Source organism: Oncorhynchus masou, chromosome 28 (assembly GCF_036934945.1).
Source record: "Oncorhynchus masou masou isolate Uvic2021 chromosome 28, UVic_Omas_1.1, whole genome shotgun sequence".
Classification (NCBI taxonomy): Eukaryota; Metazoa; Chordata; class Actinopteri; order Salmoniformes; family Salmonidae; genus Oncorhynchus; species Oncorhynchus masou.
Window position 1 is genome coordinate 27,689,630 of NC_088239.1, and position 17,864 is coordinate 27,707,493.

At 42.1% G+C, this 17,864-nt stretch overlaps 3 protein-coding genes across 5 annotated transcripts; 1 reads left to right on the forward strand and 2 right to left on the reverse strand.

Annotated features, from left to right (window-relative positions):
* The first annotated feature begins 1,071 nt into the window (after positions 1-1,071).
* Positions 1,072-6,550, forward strand: LOC135517468 (charged multivesicular body protein 5). The gene is made up of 8 exons (XM_064941782.1): positions 1,072-1,231; positions 3,813-3,917; positions 4,779-4,825; positions 5,000-5,093; positions 5,183-5,254; positions 5,413-5,521; positions 5,778-5,893; positions 6,049-6,550. The coding sequence occupies exons 1-8, from the start codon at positions 1,163-1,165 to the stop codon at positions 6,097-6,099; spliced, it is 663 nt and encodes a 220-aa protein (XP_064797854.1). The 5' UTR covers positions 1,072-1,162; the 3' UTR covers positions 6,100-6,550.
* On the reverse strand, positions 6,461-10,592 carry fastkd3 (FAST kinase domains 3). Of its 3 annotated transcripts, none has more exons than XM_064941781.1 (7): positions 10,479-10,592; positions 7,999-9,478; positions 7,785-7,870; positions 7,486-7,660; positions 7,313-7,382; positions 7,104-7,218; positions 6,461-6,953 (listed from the first exon to the last, which is right to left on the reverse strand). In XM_064941781.1, the coding sequence occupies exons 2-7, from the start codon at positions 9,452-9,454 to the stop codon at positions 6,855-6,857; spliced, it is 2,001 nt and encodes a 666-aa protein (XP_064797853.1). In that variant the 5' UTR covers positions 9,455-9,478; positions 10,479-10,592; the 3' UTR covers positions 6,461-6,854. The 3 variants fall into 3 exon arrangements, with proteins under 3 accessions (XP_064797853.1, XP_064797851.1, XP_064797852.1); XM_064941779.1 differs by having other exon boundaries at positions 10,429-10,592; XM_064941780.1 differs by lacking the exon at positions 10,479-10,592 and adding an exon at positions 10,021-10,420.
* Positions 10,593-11,040: 448 nt separating this feature from the next.
* On the reverse strand, positions 11,041-15,699 carry myl12.1 (myosin, light chain 12, genome duplicate 1). Its single transcript, XM_064941783.1, has 4 exons — positions 15,625-15,699; positions 14,155-14,358; positions 12,841-13,002; positions 11,041-12,249 (listed from the first exon to the last, which is right to left on the reverse strand). Exons 2-4 carry the CDS (start codon positions 14,336-14,338, stop codon positions 12,077-12,079), a joined length of 519 nt encoding a protein of 172 aa, XP_064797855.1. The 5' UTR covers positions 14,339-14,358; positions 15,625-15,699; the 3' UTR covers positions 11,041-12,076.
* Positions 15,700-17,864: the final 2,165 nt, after the last annotated feature.

The window sequence follows — 17,864 nt, forward strand, 5'->3', positions numbered from 1 at the left end:
TCACCTAACAGGACAAATTCAGACTTAGTGCAAGGGGCCAGGAGAGAGCTTAGGGCATTTAGGGTACAGGTCGGTGCTGATGGTTGATGATAACACGTAGCAACAGTCAACAAAGAGCTATTTGAAAGTGCAATGCTTAAAACCAGCATAATTAAATTGTTTGGGAACAGACTTGGTGGAGACAAGTGAGCACTGACGGTGTTCCTTGGTAAAGATTGCAACTCCACCAGCTTTGGAAGATCTGTCTTTCCAAAAAAGGTTCTAACCAGAAAGGTTAACATCAGTGTTCAAAACACTCTTTCTTAACCACGTCTCAGTAATGACCAACACGTCTGGATTCGAGCTGTGAACCCACACGTTCAATTTATCCATTTTAGGTAATAAGCTTCTTGTGTTAAGGTGCAGAAAACCCAGGCTTTTACGAGAGCAGAAATCAGTGGAGCAGATATCAGAGCAAAATTCAAGAGTTGGGGCTAGCAACAGTAGATGGGCCAGGGTGTACATGCACATAACCAGATATCTTCAGCAGTAATTACAATCAGGGCACGGCAGAGGACAGGGAGAGCTCTGCAGTGTTGATTATGACATTTGAATGTGCATTAGATGGCAACAAGATCCTATTGTACAGCAATTTCATCAGGTAACATGATGTAGCCTATACTGAATAACAACTACTGTATTGCTATCTTTTCTCAATTAAAAACAACTTTTTGTTTGTTAATTTCAACATGTTTTATTGTTATTTGTCTCTTTATCTTTACATTTTAATCTGTTAAATTTCCTAACATATATATTTAGCAGGCCTAGTCTATTTTATGATGCACATGTACTACTCAATCAACCATCCAGCAGATGGTGATATGGCAAAAATAAATACAAAGATTGCACATTTCTTGATTGACATCTTGCCTCTCAGTAAACCACCAAAAAAAATCTAGATTTCTATATGTTCGTCTTTAAGTGTTTGTTATAAACGACATGACTTGAGAATGTAACTAAATAAAATAATATTTAACACCACATTCCTGCTTTAGGGCGGTGGAAGATTTTTGTAGAAGTAAATCATGTGACGTCAGCTCAATGTTGCTTCCGGGTTTGCCTTATTTGTTTGACGGGCAGATAGATTCTTTGTTGTTTTGAGTTATTGGTTATTTATTTCAGAATGAACCGTATTTTTGGTCGAGGAAAACCGAAGGGACCTCCACCAAATCTAACGGACTGTATAGGAAATGTAAGTATATGGAAATAACTTAATCAGAGCAGTGTCTTTGACAAACAAACAAAATAACTTTGCTTGCTGGCTAGCTAGCTAGCTGACATCTGATTGTTCTAGAAATAATGGGAGAGTTGTCCTGCATGACAGCCCATTTGATACCTATAGCTTATAGAATACTGTTTAGCTACGTACTTTTCAGCGCGGTGTTGTAAGTTAGTTTGATTAGCATTGTAATATTGTCGTAGTTACTACGCTAACTTTCCTAATTATCTAGATGGCCAGTTGACAAAAGTACAGTAAGGTGATGTTGGTTTTCCACTGTAGGCTAAAACAATGATTCCCAACCAGGGGTACTGAAGACTCATGAGACCAAAGCCTTTTTGGTCAAATGCACATGAGGGGGTACTCGGGGCAGTGCCAAATTCATTTAGTGGTAGAGTCACCGTAACAAGGTTGGGAACCACTGGCTAAAAGGTGTTGTTTTTCCAACCAACCAGTTTTACAGGTTTGAACAAGGCTATTTAGCTAGTGCCATTGAAGGTAAAAATAGAAGGTATGATTATTATAATAACTCATACATGTATTTTAATAACTTTCTGATACCACAAAATGTTATTACAATGACTTCAGACTCAAACAAAATAGTTGAGGAACAGCGCATTCGGAATGCATTCAGACCCCTTGACTTTTAACATGTTGTTATGTTACAGCCTTATTCTAAAATGAATTAAATCGTCCCCTCTGCCTCTGAATAACATCCCCACAGCATAATACCGCCACCACCATGCTGCACCGTAAGGATGGTGCCAGGTTTCCTCCAGACGTGATGCATTCAGGCCAAAGAGTTCAATCTTAGTTTCATCAGACCAGAGAATCTTGTTTCTCTTTAGTTGCCTTTTGGCAAACTCCAAGCAGGCCATCATATGCCTTTTACTGAGGAGTGGCTTCAGTCTGGCCAATCTTTCATAAAGGCCGGGTTGGTGGAGTGCTGCAGAGATGGTTGTACTTCTGGAAGTTTCTCCCATCTCCATCGGGGAACTCTAGAGCTCTGTCAATGACCATCAGGTTCTTGGTCCCCTCCCTGACCACGGCCCTTCTCTCCCGATTGCTCAGTTTGGCCGGGCGGCCAGCTCTAGGAAGAGTCTTGGTGGTTCCAAACTTCGACCACTGTGTTCTTGAACCTTCAACGCTGCAGAAAGGTTTTGGTACCCTTCTCCAGATCTGTACCTCGACACAATCTGTGCTTCGACACAATGCTGTCTCAACAGACAATTCCTTCGACCTCATAGCTTGGTTTTTGCTCTGACCTGTCAACAGTGGGACCTTTGTATAGACAGTTGTGTGCCATTCCAAATCATGTCCAATGAATTGAATTTACCACAGATGGACTCAAATCAAGTTGTAGAAACATCTCAAGGATGATCAATGGAAACAGGATGTACCTGAGCGCAATTTTGAGTCTCGTAGCAAAGGGTCTGAATATCTATGTAAATAAGATATTTCTGTTTTTATTTTTAATTCATTTGCAAAAGTTTAAAAAAAAAAATGTTTTTACTTCGTCATTATAGGATATTGTGTGTGTAGATTGCTGAGGATTTTTTTCTTCATTTAATCCATTTTAGTATAAGGCTATAATGTAACAAAATGTGGAAAAAGTCAAGGGGTCTGAGTAGTTTCCGAATGCACTGTAAGTGCTTTTGGCAACGGGGGTATATTAACTTACAATAACGTTGCTTTACAATTCCATTTCAACTTACTGTGCGTTCATTATGTTGGGGGGGGGGGGGGGGGTTACAAAATATCTAAGGGATATTATTATTAAACAGACTTTATAAACGTGGGTCTCTGCTTACTTCATGTCAAAATAAAAGTCCTGCACAAGCCATATGTGGACAAAAAATAAATCACTTTTGGGGGACTTTTCTTATTTTGACATGAGGTAAGCAGAGAGGAAGTGGGTCTACAACAGGTTAGTGCAGCATTTCCCAAACTCTGTTTCTCGGGACCACAAGGGGTGCACGTTTTGGTCTTTGCACTAACTCTAAACAGCTGATTCAAATTATAAACGCTTGATGATTAGTTTGATTATTTGAATCAGCTGTGTAGTGCTAAGGCAAAAAAACAAAACGTGCACCCCTTGGGGTCCCGAGGACAGAGTTTGGGAAACCCTGGGTTATTGTTATCTGGGTTCCTTGGGACGTCCCTACCCTAACCCCTTAATCCTTATCTAACCCAACAAAACCCATTTTAAAATTTCCACTTCAATGGGGTGACGTCAGAGTTGGGACATCCCAAAGATCCTTTCTAAACTTTTTCCTACACAGACCCACGTTCGGAAAGTCTGTTTAATAATAAGATCCTTTAGATATTTTGACTCAAATTCCCTCCGTCGTAATGACCAACCGTCCTGCCCACCGGCACAGTAACTGGAAATGTTATTGTATTTAACTTCTGGCTTCGCACAGTTTTTTTTGTGCAACCCAATACAATTGAAAGCAACGCTTTTGTATGCAAATACACCCGCGTTGCTAAAAGCTCCTATGTGTTATGAAAAGAGTCTACCTGGCTAACTCGTTACTCTTTCTCTCTTCTTAAGGTTGACTCACGAGCGGAGTCTGTTGACAAGAAGATTGCCAGACTAGATGTTGAACTGGTCAAGTACAAGGATCAGATGAAGAAGATGAGAGACGGTCCTTCAAAGGTAAGCGTGAAGGCCTGCACTGAGCGAAGCAGACTGGGATAGTAGATATGTTTACCAGTCTGTCGTTTATTATACCAACCTGATCTCAGAGCATTTCGTATTATTATGTAGGTAAATCCGATAAATGCCATTTAGTATGATATGTTACATTTAGTATGGTATGTATTAGTTTGTGGATTTTCATCACCCGTTTTGTACGAGATGTTACTAATTACAATTCATATTATATGTTACGAATTTGAAAAAAGTACAATATTTTAGGAATTTGCAAAATGTATGATGTAACCATACCAAACGTAACATATCATACTAATTTGAGTGTTTACAATTTGTATTAGCCACCGTCAGTTATACCCACATACATTTATAACTGTAGTGTCAGTTTCCTTACATTTTGAATCATTCCATTACATCGTTAGTTGCCCTTTCTTTCCTCTGTCACGTTTGTGTGGTTGTTCCTGAGGATCGCTAGCACTAGTGGATCATATTCAGCTATAAGTTGTGCAATAATTTGGGACATATAGCCTATTTTAATCAAAATGGAACGCAGTCCGTATGTAGCAGGTTAAACATGGAGCCTGGCACACGGTTTACCACGACTGGACAGTTGTCATCACAGTTGCGTTATTAGGGGACTACTGGTGCCTATTTTACATTTTTCTCACTTGCGTAGGAAATGTATGCGTTTCCTAAGTCTGAATCCGACCCTTGAATAAAACACAACAGTTTGTGACTGTGTGTGACTGTGTGTGGGGGGGGGATCCTGCACCCTCCCTCTACAGTTCCACTTGTTTGGAACATTATAAATGTACAGTATACCAGTATTTATGCTTGATGTTGTGTAAATTATGTTTTCATCAGAACATGGTCAAGCAGAAGGCAATGAGAGTGCTGAAGCAGAAGAGAATGTGAGTCATTTTTGAAAGCAGTCTGCCAATGCCTGAAACGCCTCCAATCAGTCAGGACCAATGTCACAGTAGCACAATGATGAACCACATAATGAGCTGTAAACCATAGTCACATGAGCACATCATAACGTCTTAAATAATAGAGGTTATCATTTGAATTGTGATGTTTTTCAGGTATGAGGGCCAGAGAGATAACCTCACACAGCAGTCCTTCAACATGGAACAGGCCAACTACACAATACAAACTCTCAAAGACACAAAAACAACAGTAAGATGGATCAGTAATGACTGTAGCACTTACAATTTACTGTAGTTGTCATAGTTCTCTGGGTAAACATGTCTGACATTGCATTATAGGTGGATGCTATGAAAATTGGAGCCAAAGAGATGAAGGCGGCATACAAGAATGTGAAGATCGATCAGATTGAGGTAAGCCGGTTGTCTTCTATTTGGCTACTCATTATATTCAAGTTATCTGGTTTGTGTTCACCCAGGTTAAGTGAATGTGGGGTTTCAGTGAGGATGGCCCATTGGGTAATGAGAATGACAGACATTTGGGTTAAGAGCTTTGTGTGTTCCTGATGCAGGATCTCCAGGACCAGCTGGAGGACATGATGGAGGACGCCAACGAGGTGCAGGAGGCGATGAGCAGAAGCTACGGGACGCCAGAGATCGATGACGATGACCTGGAAGCAGGTCAGTACTGTGAGAGTATGACACGGCCACAAGGAAGACAATACACTGACACTATTATGTTACAACAGTTGGTTTTGCTCCAGTACAGACTAGATCTATATTAAAACACTGCTATATATTAATAGATGGGATAATTTTCCACCACACTACAGAGAAGTTTTGTTCACTTCAGCCCAGTGATACAACAGCAGTCAAAGTCCTTACATCAATAGGATGCATGTAATAACTGTGCATCAATGGATGTGTGTGTTCCCAGAGCTGGATGCCCTGGGAGATGAGCTGCTGCTAGATGATGACAGCTCCTACCTGGATGAGGCCAGCACTGCCCCCTCCATCCCAGAAGGAATACCCAGTGACAGGGCAACAAACCGGGTACACATCTCTCTCTGACAAACATAACTGTTACCAGTACAGCTGCCTTGTTCATTGGGTTTTCTGTTTTTTATGAAATTGCATTGGAGACGCATTTATGATCTCATTGAGATGTTTCCTAATAAAATGTAATTTATTGTGCATATGTTTTTCAGGATGGAGTTCTGGTGGATGAATTTGGACTACCACAGATCCCTGCCACATAATGGATAGACAGCAGGCAGGAACCAATGGCAATTCTCCCAACTGTACTTTTTAATGTATCAAAGCCTTTTTACAATGTATATCCGACTGATGCATTATTACGTGGCGGTAAACAAGACTCAACCAGCCTTAGCTTTTGAAGAGAATCCATGGTGATGCATCAGCTATGCTATTAATTCTTGACCGTATGAACAAATGTTTGTTTTTTCTCCAAGGTGTTTCTTGGTATTTGGTTCTAACTTCTCCTGCAGCACTGTGTTGCCAACTACCAATAAATATAATATATTTCAAAAGATGTTAATGGTGGATTAGTTATAAATCAGGCATGTTTTGTTTTTGTTTTTAAACAAAGGAAGAAGACAGGACTAAATAAGTCATTTAATTATACAATAGAACACTAGTAGCGTGTAGAATTACAATCGCTCAAAAGCAATAAATACATTTCTGAAAGTATTCATGTAGTTGAATGATATGCTTTCTCTGTGTACAAATGTTGGACAATGGAGCATTTAGACGAGGGCTCTTCAAACCTGTTCCTGGAGAACTACTGTCCTCTAGGTTTTCACTGACTCTAGTAATTAGCTTGTTAATAAGCTGAATCAGGTAAGTTACAACTGGGGTTGAAGTGAAAACAGGAAGGTAGCTCTCCAGGATCAGGTTTGGAGAGCCCTGATACAGACCCTTACAAAAAACACAGTGCCCAAACTGTATAGTTTTATGAGAACCACAGCAACAAAGCCCTTGTTTGAGACGGTCATCACCAACTGAGCCTATAGCTGAGGGGGAAGATCTTCTTGTGAAGGTATTCAACAACCTCAGTCTTGTTCCAAAGATTTTCAAATTCATAGTAAGGAATCTGAAAAAACAAAAAGACTATTTAGTAACAAATGGAGCACAGAGCGAAATCAGAAGATCCGAGTGAATACAGATATGCTCGACAGAACATTAGCAGAGGGGCTGAAATCAGATGGAAAACAGAACAAAGGTTGCAGAGTGAATTTCTGACCTGAACAACTTCGTATCCCAGAAGCCTCAGGTGCCGCTGCTTGATGGCCTCTTTCCCTAGCAGCTGTCTTGCGTTCACAGTGAACCTCTTGTGGCCGTCGATGCACACTGCTATCCTGCAAGTACACAAGAGTGAATAAAATCGCTATAGTACAACAATTTTATCACCTATGTTTATGAATTTCATGGATTAAATGTATTGTTTTATACCTCTTGTAGATATCATCGATTTGACTGGCAGGCAATACATATCCTTCCTCGTCAAGCTTTATTTCCACATCTGAAATGACAGAGGCCGGATTTGTCTTTGCACCTTTCATTTTCAGTATATGGATGTCTGAAGCTTTGAATTAAAGGTTAGCGGTGTTGTGTCTGTACGTTACCTAGCGTGTAGCAGTATGGAGTGAGGACTCTGGAAGCGAAGTAGGTGCGGGCCCCTAGTAGATCCACCAGGCCAGTTTTCACATAGTTGTAGAGGTGTCCGTCAACCGGCGTCTCCAGAGACCGACCAGGAGTTAGGAAAGACTTGACACGGTACTTAGGAAGGAGCCTTGGACCCTGGGTTTAAAACAGGGTGTTAAGGGTGAATCGGAGGATAGTGTGCTAGGATGTCAACACTGCAGTTGAAGTTGCAATGCGATCCTTAGAATGAACATTGATTTGTACTAACTCGTTAGCCTACCTCATAGAAAGGGCATTCAAGCTTCACAGTCATGTAGAGTTGGGTCAGTTGTGCCAGAACAATCCGGTCAACCCCTGAGCCTTGCTCTGGAACACAAATTAATTTTAAAAGTATTAATCAAAGGCCGTGTAATTGATTAACCAAATAAACTGTGCCGATATAAGTATGGAGAGTAGTAAACTAAGCGTGGGCTAATTTACTAAGGCTGCATTACCTTGTAGTTGCTGGAGGAAGTAGCGGTTGAAGACCTTGGACACAAAGTTGACAGGGAACCGCTCTACCAGGATGCAGGAGTGCAGCAGGTTGAGGAGTGTCCGGGGCTGGAAGTGAGAGAAGCGTGCGTGCAGGATGGCCTCCACCTTCCGGAACACCTCCCCGGCGTTGGGCGGCAGGTAGCCCAGCTTCCCGAACGGCATGATCTGCCTGGCCACTTGGCTGGTGCTGTATTCATCTGCCCGGTACACAAAGCTCTCTGCTACCGCGTCAAACACTGGCAGCGACAGGATGTTCCGACGCCCAAAATACTGCATCACCTTGGTCACGGTCTCTGGGTGGGACGTGAACGTCATCTTGGGCACATGCCTCTCCATGGCCTCCACCAAGAAGTGGTCGCTGTGGCCGAAGTGCATGAGCGCCCCGAGCACTAGACCCAGCTCCTCGTCTCTGAAGTTGGGTATGTGCCTGACCGCCTGCTTACAGAGGCTAATAACCAGGGGCATGGCCTGGGTCTGGTTCAGGACCACCAAAGCACTAAGCAAACTGCTGATAGCAGGGGGGTCCATACGTGAGGTGACTGACACAGTGTAGGTGTGCATAGCGTTTAGGAGGTCCTGGTAGCGACCCTCCTCCCCTACTCCAGCCTGCAGCAGTCTGTATACTGCAGTGAGTTCTACCAGGCTCCACTGACCAGGCCCCTGCCTCTGTAACTGCACCATCAGCTGCTCCAGCATCCCACAGCCAGGGCCCTCCAGGGCCAGCAGGGCCTGGCCCAGGGTGCACAGCTGGCCCACGCTCATCTGGCCCCTGTCCAGCCGCTCCTGGCTCTCTGACACCAGCCGAACCACCAGCGTGCTCCAGGGGTCCACATAGAGGCGTGTGCAGGCCAGCAGGGCAGAAACCAACCCGGCCTCCGTCAGACGCCCAGAGTCCCGCTCCAGCTGGCAGCACAGGGCCCTGAGAGTGTCCTCTTCCAGCACTTTGGGGTCCTTCAGGGAGATGCCATCCTGCTCTATGTCAGCCACGCGGTGCAGGGCTGCAGCTGCCATGGTGTCAGACATCATCTCCACCGTGCGGAGGAGTCTCAGCACCTGTCTGGAGGAAGAGCAGCTAACCAGGCGGTCATGGAAGGCCTTCTCCTCTGCATCAGTGGGCCGGTGCAGCTGACTCAGACGGAACCTGGGGACTGAGTCTTTGTGGAGGCTGACTGACCCAGTGGTGTAGAAAGGGTCCTTGGTAATGGTGGACAAACTCATCCTCCCACAGTCTGGCTGACTGAGTTTCCGACAGCCCTGCCTCTGGATACAGCGGTCCGCTGAGGTCCATAGACACGCCACACACATGGGCTCCCCTATCGGAACACTCAGGAGTCTGGTGCGACTCAGCCCTGGAGGACAGAGGTGTGGCCCTGTCTGCATGAGAAGTTGAAGCCTCTTGATCACCTTTAAAGCCATGGCTCTGTTCCAGGCAATTCAAACCTGTATGAGCATAGGAGCAGATGGTTAGCTAAGCCTACAAAGTTCTGGTAACTAAGTTGACCTAATGGGCGGTTTCAGTTGACAATAATCACCGCAGTAAGATGGATAGCAAGATGGTTTCCATGGAATGTCCCATTCATTTTTATGTTAGCTTGCTAATTGTGGGGAGGCAGGTAGTGGTTAGTGGTTAGATGTAGTGGTTAGAGCGTTGGACAAGTAACCTAAAGGTTGCCAGATCGAATCCCAGAGCTGACAATCCCAAAGTTGACAATCCCAGAGCTGACAAGCTAAACATCTGTCGTTCTGCCCCTGAACAAGGCAGTTAACCCAGGTCGTCATTGAAAATAAGAATTTGTTCTAAACTGACTTAAATAAAAAGGTATAAAAAAATATATATATATTAAGTAACCTTGGCTTGCTGGTGGTTATCAAACCAGCGACTGCACGCAGCATATGCTAACTACGCATACCACGACCTAGCCATACATTAAGAACATCCATTCAAATGTCAACATTTTGCGAACTAATGCAGTGTAACCTACCGGAGAGCACAAAATGTCATTTTGCCCTTGTGTTAGCTAGCAGTCATGGCTAGAAGGGATACAGGTTGTCAAATTAACGTCAAAAGTGTATACTGTATTGCATTGTAGCACCCTATAACCCCAAACATTTTCATAACCTTAACAATTATCCTAACCTAAATACGTTAATTATAACCTGCTAACTTAATTATCCTAACCTGCTACGAAAAGTCAAATCTGACGAAGTCTGTATCCGTTCTAGTGAACAGTTTAGCTAGCTAGCTGCAAAGCGGAAGTTCATGTTATATTATGGACAATACAATAGATAACTATTAAACGTGACAATGTCCTACAACGGAGGCATTGAAATGATACATTTCCTTACTTTAAACTAAACAGTTCGCAAGAAGAGTACTAGGTACAGATTACCTTTCGTGGAACAGGACGCACTGACAAAACAAAAAGTAAAATCCACCCACCGGTAAAGCGTGGTTCGGTAACGAAGTGCTCATTCGTGATTGGCCCCGTTGTAGACTAATAGGGTGGGTAAATCTGTTTTACAACGCTACTAGAACGCGCTGTAAACCATTTGTTAAATGTTACCAAACTAATACTGTACCGAGTGTGTTGGTGATATTTCAAATTATTCAGCAAATCCTGCATATCCTTGATTGACTAAAAATATCGATGGGGATAAGTACACTGAAAATGTTTAACTGCGCATTCAAGGTGGACCCCCCATGATGATTTGACCTACATTATCTTCAGAGGCAAAAATCAGGTTGAGGTCACACTACTCGGATTCCTCTGAATTAACGTGGTTTATTGCAGTTTTTGCATTGATACTGTATATTTCCCCCCATTGATTTGAACAGTATGTAGGCATTCAAAACAAATCCTTTCAAAGTAGCTGGTGCTCAGTCTGACATGCACGGCCACACAAACTACGTGGAATGAGTAATGTGGGGACATGACATAAGCCTGTGTTGCACAGGAAGACAGCAGAACAAGGGAACCATCAGCTTACTAGACAAATCCACATTCAGACAACGTAATGTTTATTTCAGTCAAATCATTTAAACAAGGTCAAGAATGGAGAATACAAGTTCAGTACTTTATTTATAAAGCTTATATTTATTATAAAATGTAAAAATTCAGCTAGACCAGGCCATTTGAGGCACTTGCGTCGAGTTGCAGTTGCCATCATTGATGTCACAGACTGGTACCATGTTTGGATAGTCAATCACCAGCTAGCCACATTTCTAATACAGATTTAAAATCTGGCAATGCTGAAATGGGAGCTCACAGCTGGGTCCTTCCACAAAAAAAGTGCCTTTCACGTCCCTTTGATAATTTGAGTCGATTTGTGAACCAATATTGCTTTTTAAAAGTGCCCTTTAATATAGACCACATGGGGAATAAATCATAGTTTTTAATATGAAGACTAGCTAAAGTGCCAAGAGTCAGTATTTTGACATGTCCCGCCATGCACACAGACTCTTAAAAACCCACTTAACACCATCATTGTAAAGCACCATTTATTTTGTTGCTTTGACAGTCATTTGAAGATCTTTAATTTCATGTGATTAGTAAATAATTTACACTTGTCCCTCATTTAAGGTAAACCCTGTGATGTGAACTGAACGCTCATTTGAACCATTACTCTTTAAATATTATTTTCTAAAGAAACAGAACAGGTGGGGCATAACACATCAACCCTATGAAACAGATTTAAACAATTGCCACTCCCTGTTGCACACAAGCTACCATTCCCAATGAAAATGTGATTTAAGAGGAAATAAATCAGCCCTGTTACTATAGTAATGCTTATTTATCATATTGAAAACTTATGAAGATGAACAAGGGGCCTTGACAGAATTTTTTTCCCCTTACCAAGTTAGACTTTTCAAAAGGCATTTAATTGGTGGAATGACCCAGGTATGGTTGATAGCAGTGGTTTTGCCTTGCTTAACATGGGTTTTATAGAGCAGAGACATGCAGCAAGATGGTCTAGCTGGGTGTAAAGGAGAAGAGGGGCCCAGAGAGAAACCATAATATGACTGTCATGGTTGTGGTCTTAATCGTCCTTATCCTTGGCTCCGTGTTTTAGGATGCGCGTGAACTCCACATAGTTGAAGTTGCTCTTTTTGTCAATGGGTGCCTCCCTGAAGAGCTCGTCCACTTCCTCGTCTGTGAAGCGGTCGCCCATGGTGGTCAGCAGCTCTCTGAGGTATTCCTCCTGGATGACACCTGAGGACAGAGGGTGACAGACAGGTATGCGAAAATGCCCATGGTACTTTCCCCAGGCGGGTATGCACGAGTTAAGTATTTGTTGAGTCACACCCAACCCGTCAGCTGTTTCTGAAATGATCTGCGCAAACAAAGCAACCTGAAAACATTTGAGCAAAGTTCAGAAAGCATCTTTGTATTTACAATCCATTTAAGGAATATGTAGCCCACTCAAGGGTGGTATTTTGAAAGGAAGTTGGGGTAACGATCCTGTCAAGGAAATAAAGTGTACTGTGTATTTTTGTTAGCATGAATTTCCCATATGGACCCAATTCATATTTATTTCAGCCCAAACCCCTAGGAGCTATGGTTTAACCCACAGGTCCAGCTGTTATTGGGACAGCCCATGTTACTATCTCAAAAGCTAGTCCAGTCTATCCAGCTGAGTCAGAGATTAGGGAGATCTTGAAAAGCAAACTCCTCAGGAACTTTGTTCTCTACACAACACTGGCATCCATTATCAGCATCTAGCATTATCTATACGGCCACAGAGACCAACATGACATCATTCCCATTAGGCTTATTCCCTAAACTTTTCCCCAAAGACCTTACCTGTACCCTCTTCGTCGAAGCAGGCAAAAGCATTTCTGATTACGTCCTCAGGGTCCGTGCCGTTGAGCTTCTCACCAAACATGGTGAGGAACATGGTGAAGTTGATGGGCCCAGGAGCTTCAGTCATCATAGCCTCCAGGTACTCATCAGACGGGTTCTTTCCTGAGAAAGAATCAAAGTGCCACATTAGAACAGACTGCAACTCCCTGTTAACAGTAACCTCGTTTTACAACATTGGCATAAATGGTTTCAAGCGTGTAAAACAATGGGAACAGGGTGTAGGGAATGTTGATGGGAAACGGCCTGCTCTTTACTAATGCATGACTGGTATTCTATTGAAACACTAGTTGGAAAACACACCCAACCCCAATAAAAAGAGGCAACTCGGTGCTCTGCCTCAAGCCGTCAAACACTTGATCAAGATAACCATTGAAGGGGGAGCTTAACAGCCTAATAAACACTCAAGAGATACCCGAGCACCATACTTCAAATCGGTGTTGGAGTTAGCGAGGTAATTTCGGTCAGCTCTGGATAACCGGTACCACGAATGTGGCTCACCTTTCAGCCAGGTATATTTCTATGGCAATGAAACCTTCACAACTAACCTGCTCCGAAGCAGGCTAACTCACAGCTAACTCCATTTCTCCTGAATCAAGTGTCTGAGTCACAAGTTGGAGGACCAATGACAGATACCCTCCCGCTCATTAAGACGCATCATCCTTCATTTAAGGAAGACTAACGATTGAATATTTTATCAAATGTCATAAGACAGTTTGGAAAGCAAATACTCTATGATGGCTATGTCACACGACAGCATTTTGCGAAAGGGAAACTGACAGCCGAAAGCAACCAGACTGCAGTTCCCAGTCAAGTCAAGACTGGCAGCCAGTGTACTCACGAGTTTGACAGTAAAATTGCCAGGGTTAGAGGTTTCAAAACACGTCTCTGGATCATATGTTTATGGCCACAACGCAACAAGACTGCACTTTTAAAACCCCATTTCATACCATAGCCTGCTGAATTTGAGAACTTTTTTAAATTTAGAGCAACAGTTTGGCGTTCAACTAGCATGCTAGAGTTAACGACAGGCGGACGAGCAATATCCAGTCGTAGTACGGATGAAGCCCGACCTGGAATGTGAAGCAGCCTAGCTTTATAAAAGCCTGAATAGATCTAGCTTGCGTCATAGTATACCACTCTGGAAATCATTCAGTGCCTCTGTTTCAAATTGAGTGAATTAAACCAAGTCCAAGAGAAAACAGGCTGAATTCAGATCAGCAGAAGGGGGTTTCAGGGACAAGCTAAGATACCCACCCAGTGAGGCTAGCATGTCATGCAGATCCTCCTTGTCGACAAACCCATCACGGTTCTGGTCAATCATGTTGAAGGCCTCCTTGAACTCCTGGATCTGAGACTGGTCAAACATAGCGAACACATTGCTAGTAGCACGCTGGGGGCGCTTCTTGGTGGTCTTTCCCTTTGCCCTTTTGCTCGACATTTTGGCTGCTGTGTGTTTACCTGTAAGGGTCAAAAGAGCATATTCCTGAAGTCAGCAGACACAGATCTGTAATATCCCAAAATCACTTTACATTTACCATTTCAAAGCAGACTTAGAAATAGTGTTTGGATGTCAATGAAGCTCAGTTCCTTGGACAACATCTTATGATACTTAAGTTATGAAAAACATTGAGAACAGCAGTTACTGGCTCATGCAATTACCCAAAATAAGATTTGACCAGTTACGCCCAGCTTCCCTTGGCTATGGGTTAATCTAATTCAGACTGGAAAATAATCCCTGGAGAGGTGTCCTCACTACACTATAAATGGAAATGTTATACTGCTGTTGAAGGCTGTTCTAGTTCTCTTAACACAGGATAGGAAAAACTAGTGACGTGAGAGAAATTCTGGCAAGTTCAACAACCTCATTCTGAGAGAGGGCCACTGCTTCAATAATATGCCTCCTACCTAGTAATAGATGGAGCCAGTGGTCCACACCATTGACTAACTATTATAGCAACAGCACAGGATAAGACCGGTTTAGTGATCTAATTTGAGGTTGCGCAATACTAGGTGACTGAATTCAGACTTAAATTCAATCTGATACATGTTAGCTAACATTAACTATATACCCGTAGCGGTACGATAATCTACAAACACCAATTGAAATTCCATACTTTGAGAAAGAATTGAGTGAAAAGGCAACTTTTAGTTAGCCATACTACGTCATGAATGAACAATGGGGCCTATAAAAATAGATTAATCTTGCTGCCAGCTGTTGCTACTATCAACGCAAGCAGTATCGTAGAAATGAACATACAGCACAAAATTTAAATTGCCCAAAATGTGGAATGGCTATGATAAAGTTACGAGAAAGATGACGTTAGCGACATTGAGACGATAAAAACATTACGAATGCCAGAAAGCTCGCTAGGTAGATAGTGTATTTCGTTTTGGCACATCTCGTCATAATACACAGGTATCTAGCGTGCGATCTCGATGCAAATTATAACAATTTCAACTTGTTAGTTAAATCCGCATTTTCTTTTTCCCCTTCAGGAAATACTGTGATCTTGGCAGTTAACAAACCGACTGTTAGCTTATTTAGCTAACCTGCTGACTCCGCTAGCTAAAGCTAAATCATCCAGCAAACAAATACTTCCATATGAAAACCATTGTAGCGTATACATTTCAAGCTGTACTGCCGACACTTCAATATTAGCAGCATGGGATTAGCAAGTGAAATAACGCTTAACGTTAAAATAAGCAAATATTAGACCTAGCTACCTGATTCCCGAAAAGCTGGATAGTCAGTTAGCCCGTGCTGCCCTCTCACAACCACCGCCCTAACTTCCTTAAATGTTTCCGCACAGGAACTACAGACCAAACTAACTTCAGAAAATGGGGAGGAATTTAGAATTTCTAAATCATTTTTATTTGATTTCAATTATACTTTTTAACAGTATAAAAAACAATTATATTTTTTAGATATTTAGTTAATGTACTTTGCTTTGACTATACATAACTTGATGTCATGCTTGTAAATCAGTTCAGTTTTACTTGGGTATACCCTCCATTGAAGTTAATGGGGTTTCCTCAAAACACTCCTTTGCTACGTAAACATTCTTGATATATGCCCAAATACGGAGAAAATAAATGCATCTTACTGTGCCTTATCATGAGTAAGATAACAATGCTTTGGTGACACCATTTTTATTAGACTATAACTCTGATTTCCTCAATATACAAAACATATAGCCTACCAAATACAATGATTATATAACAAACATATGTTTTATTGTCACATACACCAGATAGAGGCCATGAAATGTGTTGTTTCACAAGGTCAGCCATAGTAGTATGGCAGCACTGGAGCAAATTAGTGTTAAGTGCCTTGCTCAAGGGCACATTGACAGATTTTGTCACGTTATAGCTCAGTAGCATAACACATCAATATTTTGATAGTACCCTAAATGTTTTGGAATATCGGTAAATTGACATTTTCACATAGGCTCCAGATATGAAAAATAAGGACTGGATGGATAATTATAGATGCTTTGGGGAGAATTTTCATGACATCCCCATTTGGGTCAGAGTGAACAGTTGGTTCCCCGTTGCCACTTGGAGAAGGTTAATGCTGGAGTTCCAAAGCAAGAAAGCCCTATGGAACCCACGATGACTCACTGATTAAAATGGGCCACAGCAGTAACCTAATGTGAGTTCTCAGTGAACACACACTCAAAGGGAACAAGAGAAGGGGTTTAGCAATGTAGACAAGCCACAGGCACATTCAACATGGAAGAAAAAGGCTTATGATGGCAGCCTTGCAACGCAGCTGTGAGACCCTGGCATTTTCAACACTTGTTTATACAACATTGAATAACATTTTAGTTGAGCCCCACCACCTTGTCATAGGCCAAAGGAAGAGTAAACATAAATAACTATCCCTATTGGTGCTATTTTACAAATGATTAGTTTGGTTGTTCAAGATATGAGCTATTAGTATAGTTTACAACTAATGCATAAGGTCGAGTAGTATATGTACAGAAGTAGTTATATAGGGTGAGCTACGACTAGTTTATAGATACACACACTCAATAGTTTTAGAACACCTACTCATTCAAGAGTTTTTAAATTTTGCTAAGGTGTATGTAAACTTCTGACTTCAACTGTACATACATACAGTTGAAGTCGGAAGTTTACACACACCTTAGCCAAAATACATTTAAACTCAGTTTTTCACAACTCCTGACATTTAATCTGAGTAAAAATTCCCTGTCTTGGGTCAGTTAGGATCACCACTTCATTTTAAGAATGTGAAATGTCAGAATAATAGTAGAGAGAATGATTTATTACAGCTTTTATTTCTTTCATCACATACCCAGTGGGTCAGAAGTTTACATACACTCAATTAGTATTTGGTAGCATTGCCTTAAAAATGGTTTAACTTGGGTCAAACATTCCCAGTTGCCTTCCACAAGCTTCCCACAATAAGTTTGGCCCATTCCTGACAGAGCTGGTGTAACTGAGTCAGGTTTGTAGGCCTCCTTGCTCACACACGCTTTTCAGTTCTGCCCACATATTTTCTATGGGATAGAGGTAAGGGCTTTGTGATGGCCACTCCAATACCTTGAATTTGTTGTCCTTAAGCCATTTTCCACAACTTTAGAAGTATGCTTGGGGTCATTGTCCATTTGGAATACCCATTTGCGACCAAGCTTTAACTTCCTGACTGATGTCTTGAGATGTTGCTTCAATATATCCACATAATTTTCCTGCCTCATGACGAAATGTATTTTGAGAAGTGCACCAATCCCTCCTGCAGCAAAGCACCCCCACAACATGATGCTGTCACCCCCGTGCGTCACGGTTAGGATGGTGTTCTTAGGCTTGCAAGCCTTCACCTTTTTCCTCCAAACATAATGATGGTCATTATGGCCAAACAGTTCTATTTTTGTTTCATCAGACCAGAGGACATTTCTCCAAAAAGTACAATCTTTGTCCCCATGTGCAGTTGGAAACCGTAG

Coding starts and splice junctions, on each gene's coding strand:
- myl12.1 (XM_064941783.1), bottom strand. CDS start 14,338: ATGTCGAGCAAAAGGGCAAAGGGAAAGACCACCAAGAAGCGCCCCCAG. Junction 13,003..14,154: donor TGACATGCTAGCCTCACTGG/GTGGGTATCTTA, acceptor ATTCTTTCTCAG/GAAAGAACCCGTCTGATGAG. Junction 12,250..12,840: donor CTTCGACGAAGAGGGTACAG/GTAAGGTCTTTG, acceptor CTCTGTCCTCAG/GTGTCATCCAGGAGGAATAC.
- LOC135517468 (XM_064941782.1), top strand. CDS start 1,163: ATGAACCGTATTTTTGGTCGAGGAAAACCGAAGGGACCTCCACCAAAT. Junction 5,094..5,182: donor TCAAAGACACAAAAACAACA/GTAAGATGGATC, acceptor ATTGCATTATAG/GTGGATGCTATGAAAATTGG. Junction 5,255..5,412: donor TGAAGATCGATCAGATTGAG/GTAAGCCGGTTG, acceptor TTCCTGATGCAG/GATCTCCAGGACCAGCTGGA.
- fastkd3 (XM_064941781.1), bottom strand. CDS start 9,454: ATGGCTTTAAAGGTGATCAAGAGGCTTCAACTTCTCATGCAGACAGGG. Junction 7,871..7,998: donor CTTCCTCCAGCAACTACAAG/GTAATGCAGCCT, acceptor TTTGTGTTCCAG/AGCAAGGCTCAGGGGTTGAC. Junction 7,661..7,784: donor TTGAATGCCCTTTCTATGAG/GTAGGCTAACGA, acceptor TTTTAAACCCAG/GGTCCAAGGCTCCTTCCTAA.